We start from the raw sequence: 15,410 nt of genomic DNA, 5'->3' as shown, positions 1-15,410 counted from the left end.
TTTCTTTCTTTCTTTCTTTCTTTAAAAATATTTACACATCTGAAATAACGCTTTTTTAATTAATTTTTAGTTTCAAGTGACCGGAGAGCGAGGAGGGGTCTGGGGTCTGGCCCCGGCCACCCCGAGCTCTCTGTTTGACCGGCCCTCCCGTCAGTTTCGTTCCTCTGTCCCCGCCGAGGAGGCGGATCGAGACCCCGCACGAAGTCCCCGCAGCGGCCCCGCTCCCCGGCCAGGTCCCGGCCCCGACGGGGCGGCCGTGGGGGGGGAATGCGGCGGCTCAATAGTCGATCTTGTTGTAGAGGTTGTAGAGCGGTAAGGCCGAGAGGTTGCTGCCGGGGTAGTAGAGAGGAGCGGGGAAGGCGATGGAGCGAGGCACCGGCACTCGGAGGAGGGAATTGTCCCTGAACACCAGCGGCATCCCCACCAGAGTCTGCGCTGAGGCGTGGGCCATGTTGGCCGCCTCCAGCTCGGCCGAGAGCTGCCGTTTCCACTTGTTCCTGCGGTTCTGGAACCAGGTCTTCACCTGGGTCTCGGTGAGCTGCAGGCTGGAGGCCAGGCAGGCCCGCTCCGAGCTGCTCAGGTAGCGCTTCATGTCGAAGGTGGATTCCAGCTGGTAGACTTGGCTGCGGCTGAACACCGTCCTCGTCTTCTTCTTGGCGGCGCCGGCCTGCCGGTCCCCGCCGTCGCGCTGCCGGTCCCCGCAGGAGGGCGAGGAGGGTCCCAAGGGCTTCTCCTTCTCCTCCTTACAGTCCTGCTGAGGCGGGGAGAGGAAAGGTCCCCTCTCCCCGCTGCCCGCAGCCGCTCCGCTCCCCTTGGCGCTGCCTGCAACAGAGCGACAGCGCGGGGGTCGCACGGCGGCCAGCACCGACACCCCCGACGGACGAGCCCCCCCAGCTTCCCCGGCTGGGAGAAGCACTGAGGCAAGCCCCCGGACAGGCACCCGCCGTGAGAACCTGCCGTGGAAACCACAACCAAGGCCAGGGATTCGGGGATGTCCCTGTCCCTCCGTCACACGGTTGGACGGACACACAGGTGGCTGTGCACTCCTCAGCGAAGGCAGCGAGTACCAGGCGAGGGCTGCCTCCCTAGCCGACCCGAGACGGCAGATTTTACTTGACAGCATTGTATTTCACAGACCGCTTAGTCAGAATTCATGCTAAAACAAAAACCCACAACATTTTTTTCCCTCTTGCCCGAGAGCTGTGAATAAGCAGAACGGAAGAAAACGAGCGTTCTCCATCGCAACGCGCCCCGTCGGGGGAACGAGCCCCGCGTGGGCTGGGAAGGAAAAAAATGTATAAAGCCGCCCTATTTTTTGACGGAGTTCCTTGCCCCCCGCTCCAGCCACAGACGGTGCAATTTCCTCTGTCCCGATAGCAGAGAGGGTGCGACATGTCCCCCCTCCCTCTCCCGGTGGGGGCCGAGCCCTCTGAGACTCTTCCTGCCGGGCCCCGTCCGCCACGTCCCTTCCAGGTACTCACCGAGACAGGTGAAACTGAGGGGCTGGTGCTTGTGGCACGCCTCGGCGGGGCCCTGAGCCTCGGAGCAGAAGCAGCCGCGGTGTTTCCAGCTCTCCTCCGGCTCCTCGTCCTCCGAGGACAGGGAGAGGGTCCGGGCGCGGGCGGGCCAGGCGGCCGCTCTCCCGCCGGCCTCCCGGGGGGGCTCGGAGCTGCCGCTGCCCAAGATGGACTGGATGGTGAAACTGGAGATGGGAGCAGCCGCCGGACAGCACTTGCTCGGGTCTTCTTTGCTGCTCATCCTGGGTTCATAAGAAAGCAGAGGAGGGAAGCTCTCGCTTTAGAGAGGCTCGGGGGGACGGGGCGTACGGGGAGGGGGGTGCCGGGAGCCTAAGGTGAGCCGATGGGGGGTTTATTTTCGGGGGTGTTTTCGGCGTGCCGCTGCCGGCTCTCCCCACGCCTGCCCAGGCGGACTGCATGCTCCTTCCCCCGCGTCCCTATTGATCTGCGGGCGGCGGGCGGCGGGGCTTCATTTGCATGGAGGTGGCCTCCGCCGCGCCAATCACGGCGGCGGCGGCCACGGAAAGTTTGGAAACCTGCGGGGGTCGTGAAGAGAGGTGGGGGGCGAGAGGGACAGGCAGTGGGACCGGGGCGAAATCCCTCGGGTTCCTCACCCGGGCTACTCTGCCCCCGCGCCCCCGGGGGAGGGATGCTGAGCGCCCGCCATGCCTCCTCGCCCTCCACCTCAAGTGGGTGAGAGGGACGTGGGCTGAATGTCTTATGCCGGATGGGAGGGGTAAGTGTTGGGATAAACATCTTGTGCGTATCCAGGGATCTTTCTCCTTCTTGCTCATTAATTACAGGAGAGGAAAGGAAAAAAACCCCTCAAAACAAAAAATTAACCAAAAAACCCCCAACAAACAACCGTGTTACGGTGCGCTGGCCGCTCGGCAGCCCTGGCAAAATCTGCCCTCGAGAAATGGGGTTTTGCACTGCGCCACAGTCGATAACAAGTATTTCACCAAATGCCTCCTGCGTTCCATTTTCAGGATCTGCCAGCCCGAGGGCGCGGGGACAGAGGGGACGTCCTCCCGCATTCCCAAATACATTTTGTCAGGAGGCAGGGGCTCTTCCCCTCCAGGAGGAATAAATCACAGCGACGGCAGCTCTTCCCCTGCCACCCTTTCCCGTGGAAGGGGAAATCTGCGGTTGGCAGCCAGCGTCAGGGCTGAGGCAGCAGCCGCGGTGTCACGCCTGTCCCCAAGGGAACGGTGACCGAGGGCCAGGACCCCACCGGGGTCTCCCACCTTCCCGGCGGCACACGGAGACTCGTCTGGGCCAGAGAGACACCCCAACCTCGCTTTTGAGGGGTCCTGGAGCCCCATTCCCAGGGCCTGCCCCAGAGATGCGAGGCCGAGCCCCGACGACTGAAGCCTGAGAAAGCAGCCCCGGTAACGGGGCCGATGTGGGCGCCATCAGCCCGGTCACAGATGCCCCGGCTGCCACATGACACCGGCCCCACGCTCCCTCCCCTGCCCGCCCGCTCCGCCTCCATCCGAGGCAGCTCCAGCTGCCTCCACTCTAAGGGATGTGCCCCCTCCCCTGGCCCTCCCTCCCCGACGGGGTCACCTGTGACCGTGAGCGAGAGCTGCCCCCGAGCCCGCAGCCAGCCACGCCTGGAAATATCGGTGATTAATGAAGGTGAGGCGAGTTTTGCGGCTGGTTGGACCAGTGACTCCCACCCCACGGATCAGGGGACAAGAGAAGGAAGCTGTTGCGACCCCCGGGTGCAGCTGGGAAAGCATCGCGCGGAGGGGATGGAGGGGCAAGAGCTGCTCCAGCTCGGAAACCCCAGTTGGTTTGGTTGCATTCGTGTCGAGGTGCAATACCCTTGGCCTTGGCACGGGCCCCGGTACCGGGTTTTTAACCCCCGGTTGCCCGTGCGGTGTGTGCGGGGGTCCCCGCCGACGGAGACAGCCCAGCCCCGGCTGTTGATTCCTTCCTTCCAGGGTCATTCCCCTTCTCCAAAACACACACCAGCACCACCCCTGCCCCAAATAAAATCAAATCGGGGAAAGCAAAGAATGAGATGGAAATATACAAATCAATAGAGACAAATGTCAAGACGTTTTAAAATGACATTTTCATTAACTCCGAGTCACCATATTATGTCTGGTATATTGAATAAAGTACTTATAATATAATTAGGTATAGCGAGATGACGACTGTTACCCAGACCAGCGGCATAATCTTTAACTACTTAACTACTTGATAGACTCATTAATGGACTAATTGATTAGGAAAAGTGTTCCAGCTCCTCCTCTCCCTGTGAGGGGCAGGTGCTGTCCTGTTTTACCACATTAACCTTTTCAGTGCTTTTCAACAGGGTCGCGACACATTACAAATGGTCAGCTTTAATCATGATGTCAGCTCATTAACCCGGAAAGACCCCTCACTGAAATACAATTTAAGAAATCGTCCTTCATCCCGCTCCACCGCCCCGGCTGGCCCCGCACCCAAGACCCCAGCACCCCTCCCGCGAGGAGGGGCTCGGGGAAAAAGCCGTTCAGGGGGCCAGCCTGGCCGGGGGAGAGCCTCTGGGGGCTGCCAGCCCTCGAACCCTGGCGGTGACGGGCCCGGAGCAGGGAGGGAGAACGACAGGGAGCAACCTCTCTCCCGCGGCAGCCCTCCGAGGTGACACCGCGGTGGCACCGCTGGCTTCCAGCTGCCACCCCCGTTAGCCCTCCTTTCCTCGGAAGCCCACCAGCAGACCAGTGTGCCCCTGGAGGGGTCCTTCCTTCCCCACGGTCCTGCCTGTGGGAGCCGCGGCAGGGCCCAGGGGATGCTCCCGGAGCGGGCCAGGGAGATGGATGCTGTCCGGGAGGGATGCACAGGCTCTGCGGGCACAGGGAGCTCTGCCCGGCCGCGGCGAGAGAACGAACGGATTTCCCCGAAATGAGTTATTTCGTGAGAAAATCGGGAAAACGACCACTCCGCTCGAGAGGGAGGGCGGGAAGCCAAGGCGGCCTCAGCGGGACGCTCGCCCTCGCTGCCGGGCGGGGAGGACCGGCGGGCCGGCTCCCGCGGGGGGAAGCAGCCCAGCCACGTCCTCATTACCATCCCATCGAATATTCATCAGGGCAGGGGCTGGCGGCCACGTTAAGGGTTTTGCGTGGGGGCAACCCACCGCTGGCCTCTCCTCCTCGCCCCCCTCCAGCAGCCCGTCCCGTCGGAGCGCAGATGCTCAAACACCGCGACAAAGATAAACTTTGAAAGACAGAGCGAACGCTTAAAGTTTAGATCTCCAGATTATTACAATGCTCGATATTAAAGTGGCCCTGAGCAAGCTTTCCGAGGGAGCCTAATAAAAATTGATCTCCGCTGCTTTTGCAGGGCTCGGAAAATAGGCTTGTTGAGCGGCCGTAATATCGGGAGAAGGTTCCCTCTGAAATGACAGATGAAGTCATAAACAAGTTTGATCTTGGAATCAAGCTTCGATAAATATTAAACACAGTCCCCTTTACACGTGTGGATTATGATATATGGCGCGTCCAAACTTTAAAATAAGGAAATACCAGAGAAAATGATCTCGATAAATTTTCTAAGTATAAACGTTGATTATGTTTCGATTTTCATTCAAGCGCCTCTGCTGCTCGTTTTTTGGTGCAAATGACATCTCGCAATGGGCTTTTGGGGAAAAGGGCTCCCTATTTGAAAAAGAGAGCCCTAGAGGTGTACAATTTATGTAATCTGTGGCTGGAAAATGAATCGTGTAATTTATTGGAAAACAGAAAGTCATGAAGATTGGATCAGCATAGCCTATCCAAGGCCCCCTATCCATCAAGTTCCAATTAACAACCTAACCAGAGAGCTTTAATGTGTTTCCAATCTAGTGGCCTGATAGACTCATCAATTCCTCTGGGAGAAATTAAGAAAATCGACCGCCCCTTGGCGTTGTAGTGTCATTCCTTTCTGCAACTATATGTCAAATTAAAAACACAATTAAAATTTAAACTGTTTCAATCAGAGGGTGCCCTGCAACCTATGTTTCACTTAATAGAACTTTGATGAAAATCTGATGGTTCCACTCCATCACGAAGGCGAATAGAGCTGAGGAGACCAAGAGATTCTTTATATTTATTTAAAATATCGGAGCCCGGGAGAGCAGAGACCAGGTGACCAAACCTGAGAGAACAGGAGGTTTTATCCCCGTCGAGCTGCCGCTTCCCACGCCCGCGGGGGCCGCTCCGCACGCTGCCCGGGCGACACGCGTGTCTCCGCGGGGGTACGGGCGTCCCGCGGCCCCTTCTAGCGCAGCTGGGAGCGGGGCGAGGGACTTTTCAATCGCAGGCATCTCGCCGATCGAGGGGGATTGGTCGATCCGGGCCAATATGCACGACCAGCTCGGGAGAGCCGCGAAGGGCCCGCACGAGGGGTCCTCGCCCCGCTGCTCCCCTCGCCCCGGCCCCGGGGAGTTTGGGGCTGCCTGGGGAAAGGCTGTAGGATCTGTCCCCGCTTCCGCTTGATATTGATGTAAGACAGGTTTAGACCTTCCCGTGGGCAACTTTACACGCTTCACCCGAGGTGGGGGGGGCGAGGGGGAGGTCCCGAGGGGTCTGGTTGAGCTACCCCGAGTGCTGCCCAAGCTGCGGAGCGGCGGGAGGCTCTGTCGAGCCGCTCCCCGCTTGCAGGGCCACACTCACACCGGGCCCTTGCCCTTGTCCTTCCCCCTCCCCTCCCTTCCCAATTTCGAGGTGATTCCGAGGCTTTCGGGCAGACGCGGTTCCCACCGCCCGGTTCCTAATCAACTGGGAGCAGCGAGGGGATAATTTGGATGTACGAGAACAAACCAAGGTCATCAACACCACGGAAAAGAGCGCAGGAACAATAGATTCATTTGAAACAATATTTTACAGACGTTTCGCGATCAATAGGAACTGAAGCATTATGCTGTACCAATCTGTTAATGCTCTTAATGGTCTTCTCATTCCGTTAGCGCACTATACCAAGTCGATAGAGTAAAGTGATTATTACAGAGACACTTGCAGCATATTTGGGGGGGGGGGGGGGCGTGGAGGGAAGAAAACCACCACAAAAAAATCCAAAACCAAGCCGCAACCCGCCACATATTTCCAGCCTTGTTTTAAAGTGAGGTTATTCCCCCGGAGCGGGTCCCTGTGTCCACAAGTCCCAGCCCCCGCCAGAAGAACGAAACATCTCTCACCAATCTGAACCAGAATATTTGCAAGTCTTTGGATGTCGAAAATAAAATTATTAGTAATAATAATAATGATGATGATGAATACCAACCTCCCAAACTGGCTGTCCGGAGCGTGCGGCTGCCGCAGGGGCCGATCCACCGCCGCGCTCCACTCCGCGCACCCCGCTCACTACTTCAGGGAGGCAAAACTCTTCTGAATCTCCAAATCTAGTGGCGGAGAAGTTTATATCTTTCCCCCCCGCTGTTTGCTGTACACAGCAAACCTCTATTTACTACCAAATAAAAGAAATACATGTGTGTTTCGCCCACAAACAAGCGAGCTAGTTCTGTTCAGCCAAGCTCAAAACAGTGGCCGAGAAGAACCGTGTTATCTCTTGAATTGCAAACAAAGGCAGAGATTTGCCGAGCGGGGTTGCAGCAGTAAACAGAAGTGGCCGTGGAGTTGCTGACAGCTTAAAGGAATGAAACAACTTTCTTTGAATCGCACCAACCTTCCTGCCAAACAATTTTTGTCTCTGTAGAGACTTTTTTTTTCCTCTCCACCACTCAAAGCGATTGCTTTCACTCAATCCAAGCGCAGCAGTTGATGCGGGCTCTCCAGAAACTTTAGGCAAGGCTGTGGGTGTTGAGGAGGTGTTTACCTTGGCAGCCTGTCCTGCTCCGCGCCGGCGCTCCCCGCCCGAGAGCGGCTCAGCTCAGCAGGGAAAGCCGGGACCGCGCCAGAGCCCGGGCTCCGTGCGCATCTCCGCCAAATCTCACCTCCGCCCTCGACGGGAGACATTAAACCTCTCGTTTCCCGTTTTACCCTGGCGTTTAGGGATAGGATGGAGTTTGAGGACACTTTGAAGGTTTAAGAAAACCCAGAGGCGACTGGTTTTGGATGCCTGCAGAAGGGAGCATCCTGCTCGAAGGGCGGGATGAGAAGCCGGGCCAGGGCAGAAGGGGTGCGAGTAAGGCTTTGGGGGGCAACGAATGGGGTACACACGCCTCAGCCCACCGCCAGATTTCACTGTGCGGTTTCATAGGCTGCTGTCAGCTCTGTGGCGTGCGAGGGCGGCAAGAAGCAGAACATACAGGCTCTGAGAGGTTTTTTCTTTTCCCTTCGTCTTCTTTTTTTAAAGTAATAATAATAATAATAATAATAATTTAAAAGCTTCTGCACGAGCCCAATCAGCCCCACCGAGACCAACCTTCCCCCGGGAAATGCCCCCGGCAGCTCTGGGCCGTGCAGAACGGGCCGGTGCCCCCTGTCCGCGCCGCGCCCGGCAGTGTCCGCGCCCGCGTAAGGGCTGCGCTGCGAGGCAGACGGCGAGGCCGGAGCCACGGAGGCGGGGGGGCCCATACTGCTGTCCAACTGCTCGTTCCTCGGCTGGGGAAGGGCCGGGTCGGGCCGGAATCGTTTTCTGAGCACGAATCACAAATAAATGAGCTTTTTTTCTTTGCCGTTCGATAACATCGTGCTACCGCGCTGTAAAATGGCAAGATCTATTTGCTATTACAACAATATTTTTAATGAGCCGCGAGCGACTTGTCCCAAAGTTAGCACTGCAAACAGAAACGGCATCGCTCTGTTTGTAGGCGACACAGAGAGCAGCGTATTTTGACTCCGAAACTCTGTTTATTTTTCATTTACGACCCATTGCCGGGGTTTTTATCCCAAACGAAAAGAAAACGCGGGATTATCTTTTCGCAAGGCTGAGGTTTATTTTTATTTCCTTGGCCCCAAGTCCTGCCGTCGGCTCCATAAACACGTCCATTCGGGCCGATCTGCGGCAAGCGGAGAGCGGTCCTGGCGCGGAATAACCCGGCCGCGTGTATTAACGCGAGTGACTGCTCCGGCCAAGCTGCGGGGGGACACACACGACACCTTGGGGTGCCTTTGTAAAAAGCCCCCTGCTGCTGTTTCCCCGGCGAAGCGGTGGGAAAAGGAAAGGCAGCACCTACCCGGGTGGGGGTAGAAGAAGGGGCGGCCAGAACTTGAGAGGAAGCCCTCGAGGAAGGCGGCCCTGGAGAGAAACGGACTCCCTGCCCTCCCCTTCCCGCCCGGGGGGATTCCTGGGACTCATCACTCGGGGTTACCCAGCTGCGGTGCCCTCTGCTGCGGCGCGGATGGGAAAGGGCCCTCCCGCCTTCCCCCCATCCACTCCCTCCTGCCGGAGGAGCCCCCGGACACCCGCTCCCGAGGACCCCTGGAGGGTGGCTCCGTGCTCGCACCCCTGCCCGGGCCGAGCAGCCCCTCAGCAGTCCCTCAGACAACCCTTGGTTTATTTGTTTATCGGTTCTTTGTTTTTTTCTTCTTCACTCATATTTTTTGCTCCGAAGCCACACTTAAAAAAAATGATAAGGAATGGGCTTTATTGATTTTTTTTTTGCACCACAACATTCAGTTTATAACAATATAGGCTGTTTTAAAAATAGGAGCGATCCCTAACAGAATGCGAGAGGGCAGAGAGTACAACGGAAAGAGGGAGAGAAAAAAAAAACCCCACAAAAGAAAGGAAAAGAAAGACCCCAAACCCTTGGGAAGACAGCAAACAATTGTCAGACAACAGGTGAGCAGACACGAAAACAGGGAGAGACTAGAGGTGTCCACTCCTCACTCGATTTCTGCCTATTAAAATCCACGCGCTCGATGGGCTTTAGAAGAAAACTGTACATCATATCAAATAAATTAAAATTACCCTAAAGTTGATTGTCCTTCACTTAAAGCACCCAGCTCACCGAATCTCCCCTCTATTTATCCGCATAAGCCGGGCTGATGCTTATTCCCACGCCCTGCTCCTCTCTTCTCACTTCCCTTCACTTTTAATCCTTATTTTTTCTTTTCTCAGCTTTATTTTGTACAACACGAACAAACGCAATTACACAGTGCTAAAACCCCCCCTTTCCTCACCATTCAAATCAAAGCAGTGCTTGAAGAACCGTCGTACAATATTGCACAGTTCCAAAGTACAATAATAATAATTAATATTACAAAAGAAAGCAAAAAGGTACAGATTTTTCCCTCCCCCTCCCCCTCAAAATACCGAAATAACTTTACAAGGGGAAAAAAAAATAAACCGAACCCAAACCAAATCAACAACCCAACAACCAGGGAAACGAGGATTATAAACAAGAATTTAAAATAGCTAAGTAAACGATAATAAATAAGGGTGACCCAAAGCGTGCGGCGGTATTCAGCCGGGCACTCTGAGCCTGTGTTTCGTGCTCGTTTGTAACGTCCCATGGCAGAAACGGAAAGGTACAAAATATGTGAAGGCAAAGAGGCAAAGCGGTGCCGAGGTTCTGCTGAAACCAACAGCCGCGGTCGGCAAAGTTCGAGTCGCGACAGGACCGGGAGCCTGAAGGATTTGGAGGCAGGAGGAGAGGTCCGAAAGGAAGAGAAATTCAGCTTCCCGTGAGCGTTTGGCAAATCTCGAGGAGTGGCCGGGGATCTTTATTTTTAATTCTTATTATTATCATCATCCTTTTTTTTTTTAGTCTTTTTCTTTTTTTACAAAAATAAAACTCAAGCCACAGAGACCATCGCGCTTTTCCCTCCACGGTTACAAAAGGTGTGGCGGCTCCAGACTTCTCTACAAGTTCCCGCTTTCGATTTCCTCATTTTTCCTTTCCCTCCCCCCCATTTTAATTTCTTTTCCCCCTAAATTTTCGTGCCTTTTCTCCCGGCGTCACCAGCCGAGGGGTCTCCCCAGCTCCGCATCCCTTTCTCTTCCCCTTCCTTTACCCCCCTCCCCTGCTCCGCAGACGCCGGCCGGGCGAATCCCACGAGTGTCTGGAGTACTTACAAGCGGCGGGCGGGCGGATGGGCTCAGACGGGCCGCAGGAGCGGGACGGAGGTGACCACGGGGTGGGAATAATAGACGGGGTGAGGGAAGGTGAGCAGCGGCTGCGTGCCGGGGGCTCCGCCGCTCCCCGCGCCGCCCTCCGCGCCCGAGTTCTCGTGGTAGAGGATGGGCACGCGGACGATGCGCTGCGCGGCGGCGTGGCTGAGGTTGGCCGCCTCCAGCTCGGCCGCCAGCTGCCTCTTCCACTTGTTGCGACGGTTTTGGAACCAAATCTTCACCTGGGTCTCTGTCAGGTGGAGGGAGGCGGCCAGGCCGGCCCGCTCCGAGCTGCTCAGGTAGCGCTTCATGTCGAAAGTGGACTCCAGCTGGAAAACCTGGCTGCGGCTGAAGACCGTGCGAGTCTTCTTCTTGCGGCAGGGCTTCTTCTCCGGGCTCTCCTCCCTCTTCTTCCAGTCCTCCGCGCCTCCTTCCTTCTTCGCCTCCTCCGAGTCGCTCTCCTCCAGGACGATCTCGTCGGGGCTCTTGGAGTCCAGCTCCTTCTGCTCTCCCTCCGCCTTCAGCAGCGGCTCCGGGGAGTCCCGGTCGGTGCCCGAGGCGGGGGACGAGTCCCTCAGCAGGGATTTCTCCGCGGCTGGACGGGAAGGACGAGGGAGGGAGAGGTGTGCGTGGAGGGGGAGGATAAGGGACACAAAGAGACACCTTCACCGACCGGCTCCCCGCGTCCCGTCGGGGGAAGCGGGACGAGCCGGCCGGACCCCCGCGTCGCCCCGCCGCCAGCCTCCCTCCGCGCCGCCCCGGGTCCCCGCCGCCGCCCCGCCGGGGAGGGAGAGAGGGAAGGAGGGAGGGAAGGGAGCGGTACCTTCCGTGCGGGGCAGGTGGGCTCCGGCCGGCGTCAGGGCGTACGGGTACCACCACGTCTGGGCGCGCTCCAGGCAGTGGGCGCTCAGGGCGAAGCGGGGCGCCGGGATCTCGAAGCGAGGGAAGGCGAGGTCGCCCACCTGCGAGAGGGCGAAGCCAGCACCGTCCACCGCCGCCTTGCCCGAGGGGGCGAACAGCGCCCGTGGCTGCTTGGGGGGTGCCTTGGAGGGACCGCCGTTGAGCAGGTTCTTGATGTAGAAGGACTCCTTGGGGGGCGGCGGCGGCGGGGCGCTGGGAGGCTCTTGCCCGGTCTCCGGCATCCTCCGGTGGCCGCCGCTGGCCCCGCAGCCGGCGGCCGGTGCGCAGGCGGTGGCTCCGGGCGGCGCGGGGAAGAGGCGCGGCGATGCGGCGCGGGGGCGCGGCGGCGGGGCCGGCCGGGGGCCCCTCGCATGGGGGGGCGGCAGGGCGGGGGGCTGGGGGGACCCGCGCAGCCCGCGGCACCGGGGGGCTGCTGCGGGCAGGCGGAGAGCCGGGGTCGTCGCTGCCGCCGCCGCCTCCCGCCGCCGCTGCTGCTGCGTCAACCTGGCGCCGGATGCTAATGATGAAATCAAAATGTCATCCAAGTTAAACGCGGGGAGCACGCGGCGATTGGGCACGCACAATGGCAAATGGGATTAGGCGGGGAGGCAGCCGGGAGGAGAAGGCTCCGCGCAGCCCCTGCCCGCAGCCGCCGCGGCCCCGGCCCCCCCCACCGCGACGTGCTGCCGTGGCTGGAGGCTACCAGCGCCCGCCCGTTATCGGCTTTATATACTCCAATTAGGCAGCAAATGAGGACGGGGCTATTAGCACAAAGGGATCCCGGCTCGGCTGAAGCACCACGGGAGCGGCTGGAGGCGAATGGCCACGGACCGCGCCGCTCCCGCCACAAAACCTCCCCTCGCCCCGCCGCGCCGCCTCCCCCCCGCCCCTCCCGCCCCGCGCCGCCGGTAACAAAAGCCACCGGCCGAGCCGCACCGAGCTACCGGGCCCCGGAGCCGCTCCCCGACAGCCCGGGCCGCGCCGCGCTCTGCCTCGGGGCGCCAACGACTTTGCGGGAGGCTGCGGGAGGGCTCTGCCCGGGCCTCGCCGCCTCCCCCTCCCCTCCTCGGGCCGGAGCGGAGCGCGGTGGGACACGTCGGGCCCTCGGCGGACCTGCGGCGGACCTGCGGCCGGGCAGGGGCGACCACCTCCCGGCCGCGGCGGGGCCTCCGGGGCTCGGCTCGGCCCGGCACGGCCCGGCCCCGCTCGGCCTCGCGCTCCCCGGCAATCCCGCGACCCGGCCCCGCCGCCGGGCACAGGGTGCCCCCTGCCGGCAGCGCGGCCCGGGACAGGGCGCGCCCGCACCGGGAACGGAGCTCCCGCACCCGGGAACGGAGCTCCCGCACAGAGCCCGCAGCCCCGGAGTGTGGGGGAGCGGCGGCGGGGCGGCTCCAGTTGCAATACCGCGTACGGCCCCCCGCGAGGGCAGGTGGGGTCCCGGTGGGGACTGAGTCGGAAAAGGAAAGGAAAGGAAAGGAAAGGAAAGGAAAGGAAAGGAAAGGAAAGGAAAGGAAAGGAAAGGAAAGGAACATACTATCCCAGCATGATTCCACACATTTGAAAGACTGCAAACATCTGTTCTGGCCCATGCAGAGCTACGGGAAATGGGCATAGGCAGGCAACAGTCTCTACACTTAAATGTTCTCTCGCTTGACTTTTACCAGAGCATCATCCCTTCTGAGAGATGCTAACTAGCTAAACTGCTAGTGTCCTTGTGAGGAGAGGGTGAGATAAACAGGGAGCTGCAGGAATGACCAATCCACAACATGCATCTTGGGAATGGGATCTCAGCACTACTCTGCTCCTGTTAACAACTGTTTCACTTGAAGGCAAAGTAAAGCTCATCAGGAACTGGAAAAGAAATGTTATGTCCATAGAAATTCTCCTCAGCTCGGTGGGTAAAACTTAGAGAAAAAGGAGAAAAAGAGAGAGACAGGAAACAGCTTCCACACACACAACAGCAGGTAGTGACCTAACTAGGGCTCCTGGCTGCCATAGGAGAACCTGGGCTAAAGCTCTGCTTTATCTCTTTGCAGCTCTTCCATGAAAAGCCAAGGGTGCAAAGTTCTTCTAGAAGCCCCCGGTGCATTTCTCCACCTCAGTGAAGAATTTTGGTTTCCATATGAGTCATCAAATTAATTCTGTATTTCAACTCTTTCCCTTTTCCTTCCATCTTTCACTGCTCTGCTGACTATGGGGTCCTCATCCCTCTGGAGTCTCTCAGGATAAACAGCCACTCGTGGCAGAAAGCCAAGCAGGGACAAAAAAAGCCCCTGGAAATGGTGAAAGAAATTTCCACTTTGTAATGTTTATTATAAAACAACAACCAAGAACCCCCCCCAAGCAGTGTTCCAGAAGCCCCTTTCTACGCTGCCATCATTTGCAGCCCATAGGTTTCTCACATAGTTATGTGTTTGTCTCTCCCCTCAGCAACACCCACCCCATGCCCAGTGGTGATGGAGCTGAGTGGGTTTTGCTGCAGTTTTTCTTTGTTTCTGTTTCTAGACCCACACAGATAATTATTATTTCATTAGGGTTCCAATTCAGAATTAATTGGATAATTTACACATGGATCAATTGTATAAATGTGATGTTTGTGATAGGTGCTTGATATGATTTAAAGTAATTGTTTATTTTCAGGTTTTGGCTTGCATTGTATTGCAAAGTGATTTATCTCCTTATTTATCCTGTCTCAGCACTGCCTCTTCTTTTTCATTACTCTTCTAAAGAGCTACACTCGTGCTAAGCTGAAGCATGGATCTGTACTGTGCGATTCTGTGGTGCCCCACTTCAATTAGCTCCAAAATGCCCTTTGCCTTGCAGCCTGCTGCTGTTACAGGCTCACAGAGCACCGTGCCAGCAGCTCTGTGTGCCTGGCAGAGCTTACAGGCTGCAATGATTTCATTTCACACAGATTCTTGTACCGTCTTTACCATCCCCGAGTAACCTGAGGTGACAAATATCTGTCACTTTGGGCTCAGTTTCCTCTTTTCCATCCCAAGGGTACAGTGCTCAGTTTCCTTGCTTCTTTGTCTGTCCAGCTGGGAGGATGCTGCAGCCAGGAGTTGCAGGGCAGCAGTGGTGAGGTTTGCTTCTGCTTCTGCTCTGAGAGAAGGTTTCTGGCAGTGGCAGGACCTCTCTTCCCACAGCCTGCTGTGTCTTTGCAGGAGGTAGCCCTGGCCAGGCAGGAGTCTCTCACTAGACTAGCTCCGTGCTCTGCTGCAGGTGTTGGCAGCATTTGGCCTTACAGTATTTGTGGGGAAACAGTAACCTGTCAAGACACTCATGGAATTCATGGCTAACTTTGAACAGCTTCTTCCACGGGGAAGTGCTGAAGTACCTCCTCACACCAGGGTTTAGATGTTCAGATGGAGAAGAAAGAAGGGATGAGAACAGAGTTAACAGCTTCTCCCACACAGAAACTCTCCTTTCCCAGGCAATCAAAATGAATTCTTCCACCATCAGATTTCAGGGATGCTGTTACGCTGTCCAGGCAGCTAAAAACAATTTTGTCAATGCCAAAGATTAACTACTGCAGACTTTGAGCCACTGCCAATGGCTCTCCCCTTCCTACTGCAAACTGTTTACACACTACCAGGGCCTTTGTAAAAGATGAGTTACTCAGAAACACTGCATTTCTCTGCCATTCCTTCTATCGCTTCTCCTGAAACACGTGATTGGAAACCAGCAGAGGTTACTCAGGAAAGGGATGCCGCTTTCTCCTCAAAAGGAGTGTCTCCTGCAGGATGCATTTGATACGGATGTTTTATTCAAGAGTAGAAAAACTCCAAGAGAGTTATGCTTCGTAGCCCATCTCAGGTTTCACCTGGCTGAGTGTACCAGGGGGTGTGTGATGTGTGTGGGTTGAGAGGTATTTTGGAACAGTTAAAGTCGTTCCCTTATTATGCTGTACAATGGCATTTTTGTACCTTTAAATGGAAGGCTTTGTAAGGCTCGGTTTTCCCTCAGCTTCCTGGCAAGCTGAGAGTCTTTCCAGACAAATATTAG

At 57.1% G+C, this 15,410-nt stretch overlaps 2 protein-coding genes across 2 annotated transcripts; both read right to left on the bottom strand.

The window, feature by feature from the left end:
- Positions 1 to 277: 277 nt before the first annotated feature.
- Positions 278 to 1,758, bottom strand: HMX2 (H6 family homeobox 2). The gene is made up of 2 exons (XM_062001791.1): positions 1,482 to 1,758; positions 278 to 822 (listed from the first exon to the last, which is right to left on the bottom strand). The coding sequence occupies exons 1-2, from the start codon at positions 1,756 to 1,758 to the stop codon at positions 278 to 280; spliced, it is 822 nt and encodes a 273-aa protein (XP_061857775.1).
- An 8,731-nt stretch (positions 1,759 to 10,489) lies between these two features.
- On the bottom strand, positions 10,490 to 11,653 carry HMX3 (H6 family homeobox 3). Its single transcript, XM_062001540.1, has 2 exons — positions 11,326 to 11,653; positions 10,490 to 11,097 (listed from the first exon to the last, which is right to left on the bottom strand). The coding sequence occupies exons 1-2, from the start codon at positions 11,642 to 11,644 to the stop codon at positions 10,490 to 10,492; spliced, it is 927 nt and encodes a 308-aa protein (XP_061857524.1). The 5' UTR covers positions 11,645 to 11,653.
- Positions 11,654 to 15,410: the final 3,757 nt, after the last annotated feature.

The sequence above is a fragment of the Colius striatus genome, chromosome 8 (assembly GCF_028858725.1).
Source record: "Colius striatus isolate bColStr4 chromosome 8, bColStr4.1.hap1, whole genome shotgun sequence".
NCBI lineage: Eukaryota > Metazoa > Chordata > Aves > Coliiformes > Coliidae > Colius > Colius striatus.
The sequence above is the reverse complement of the archived record's forward strand: the minus strand, read 5'-3'. Positions and strand labels throughout refer to the sequence as shown.

What these genes read in the sequence shown, in the direction of transcription:
- HMX2 (XM_062001791.1), bottom strand. Translation starts at nt 1,758, where the DNA reads ATGAGCAGCAAAGAAGACCCGAGCAAGTGCTGTCCGGCGGCTGCTCCC. An exon ending in CCTCAGTTTCACCTGTCTCG is followed by an intron (nt 823 to 1,481) that starts GTGAGTACCTGG and finishes GCTCTGTTGCAG; the next exon opens with GCAGCGCCAAGGGGAGCGGA.
- HMX3 (XM_062001540.1), bottom strand. Translation starts at nt 11,644, where the DNA reads ATGCCGGAGACCGGGCAAGAGCCTCCCAGCGCCCCGCCGCCGCCGCCC. An exon ending in CCACCTGCCCCGCACGGAAG is followed by an intron (nt 11,098 to 11,325) that starts GTACCGCTCCCT and finishes CTTCCCGTCCAG; the next exon opens with CCGCGGAGAAATCCCTGCTG.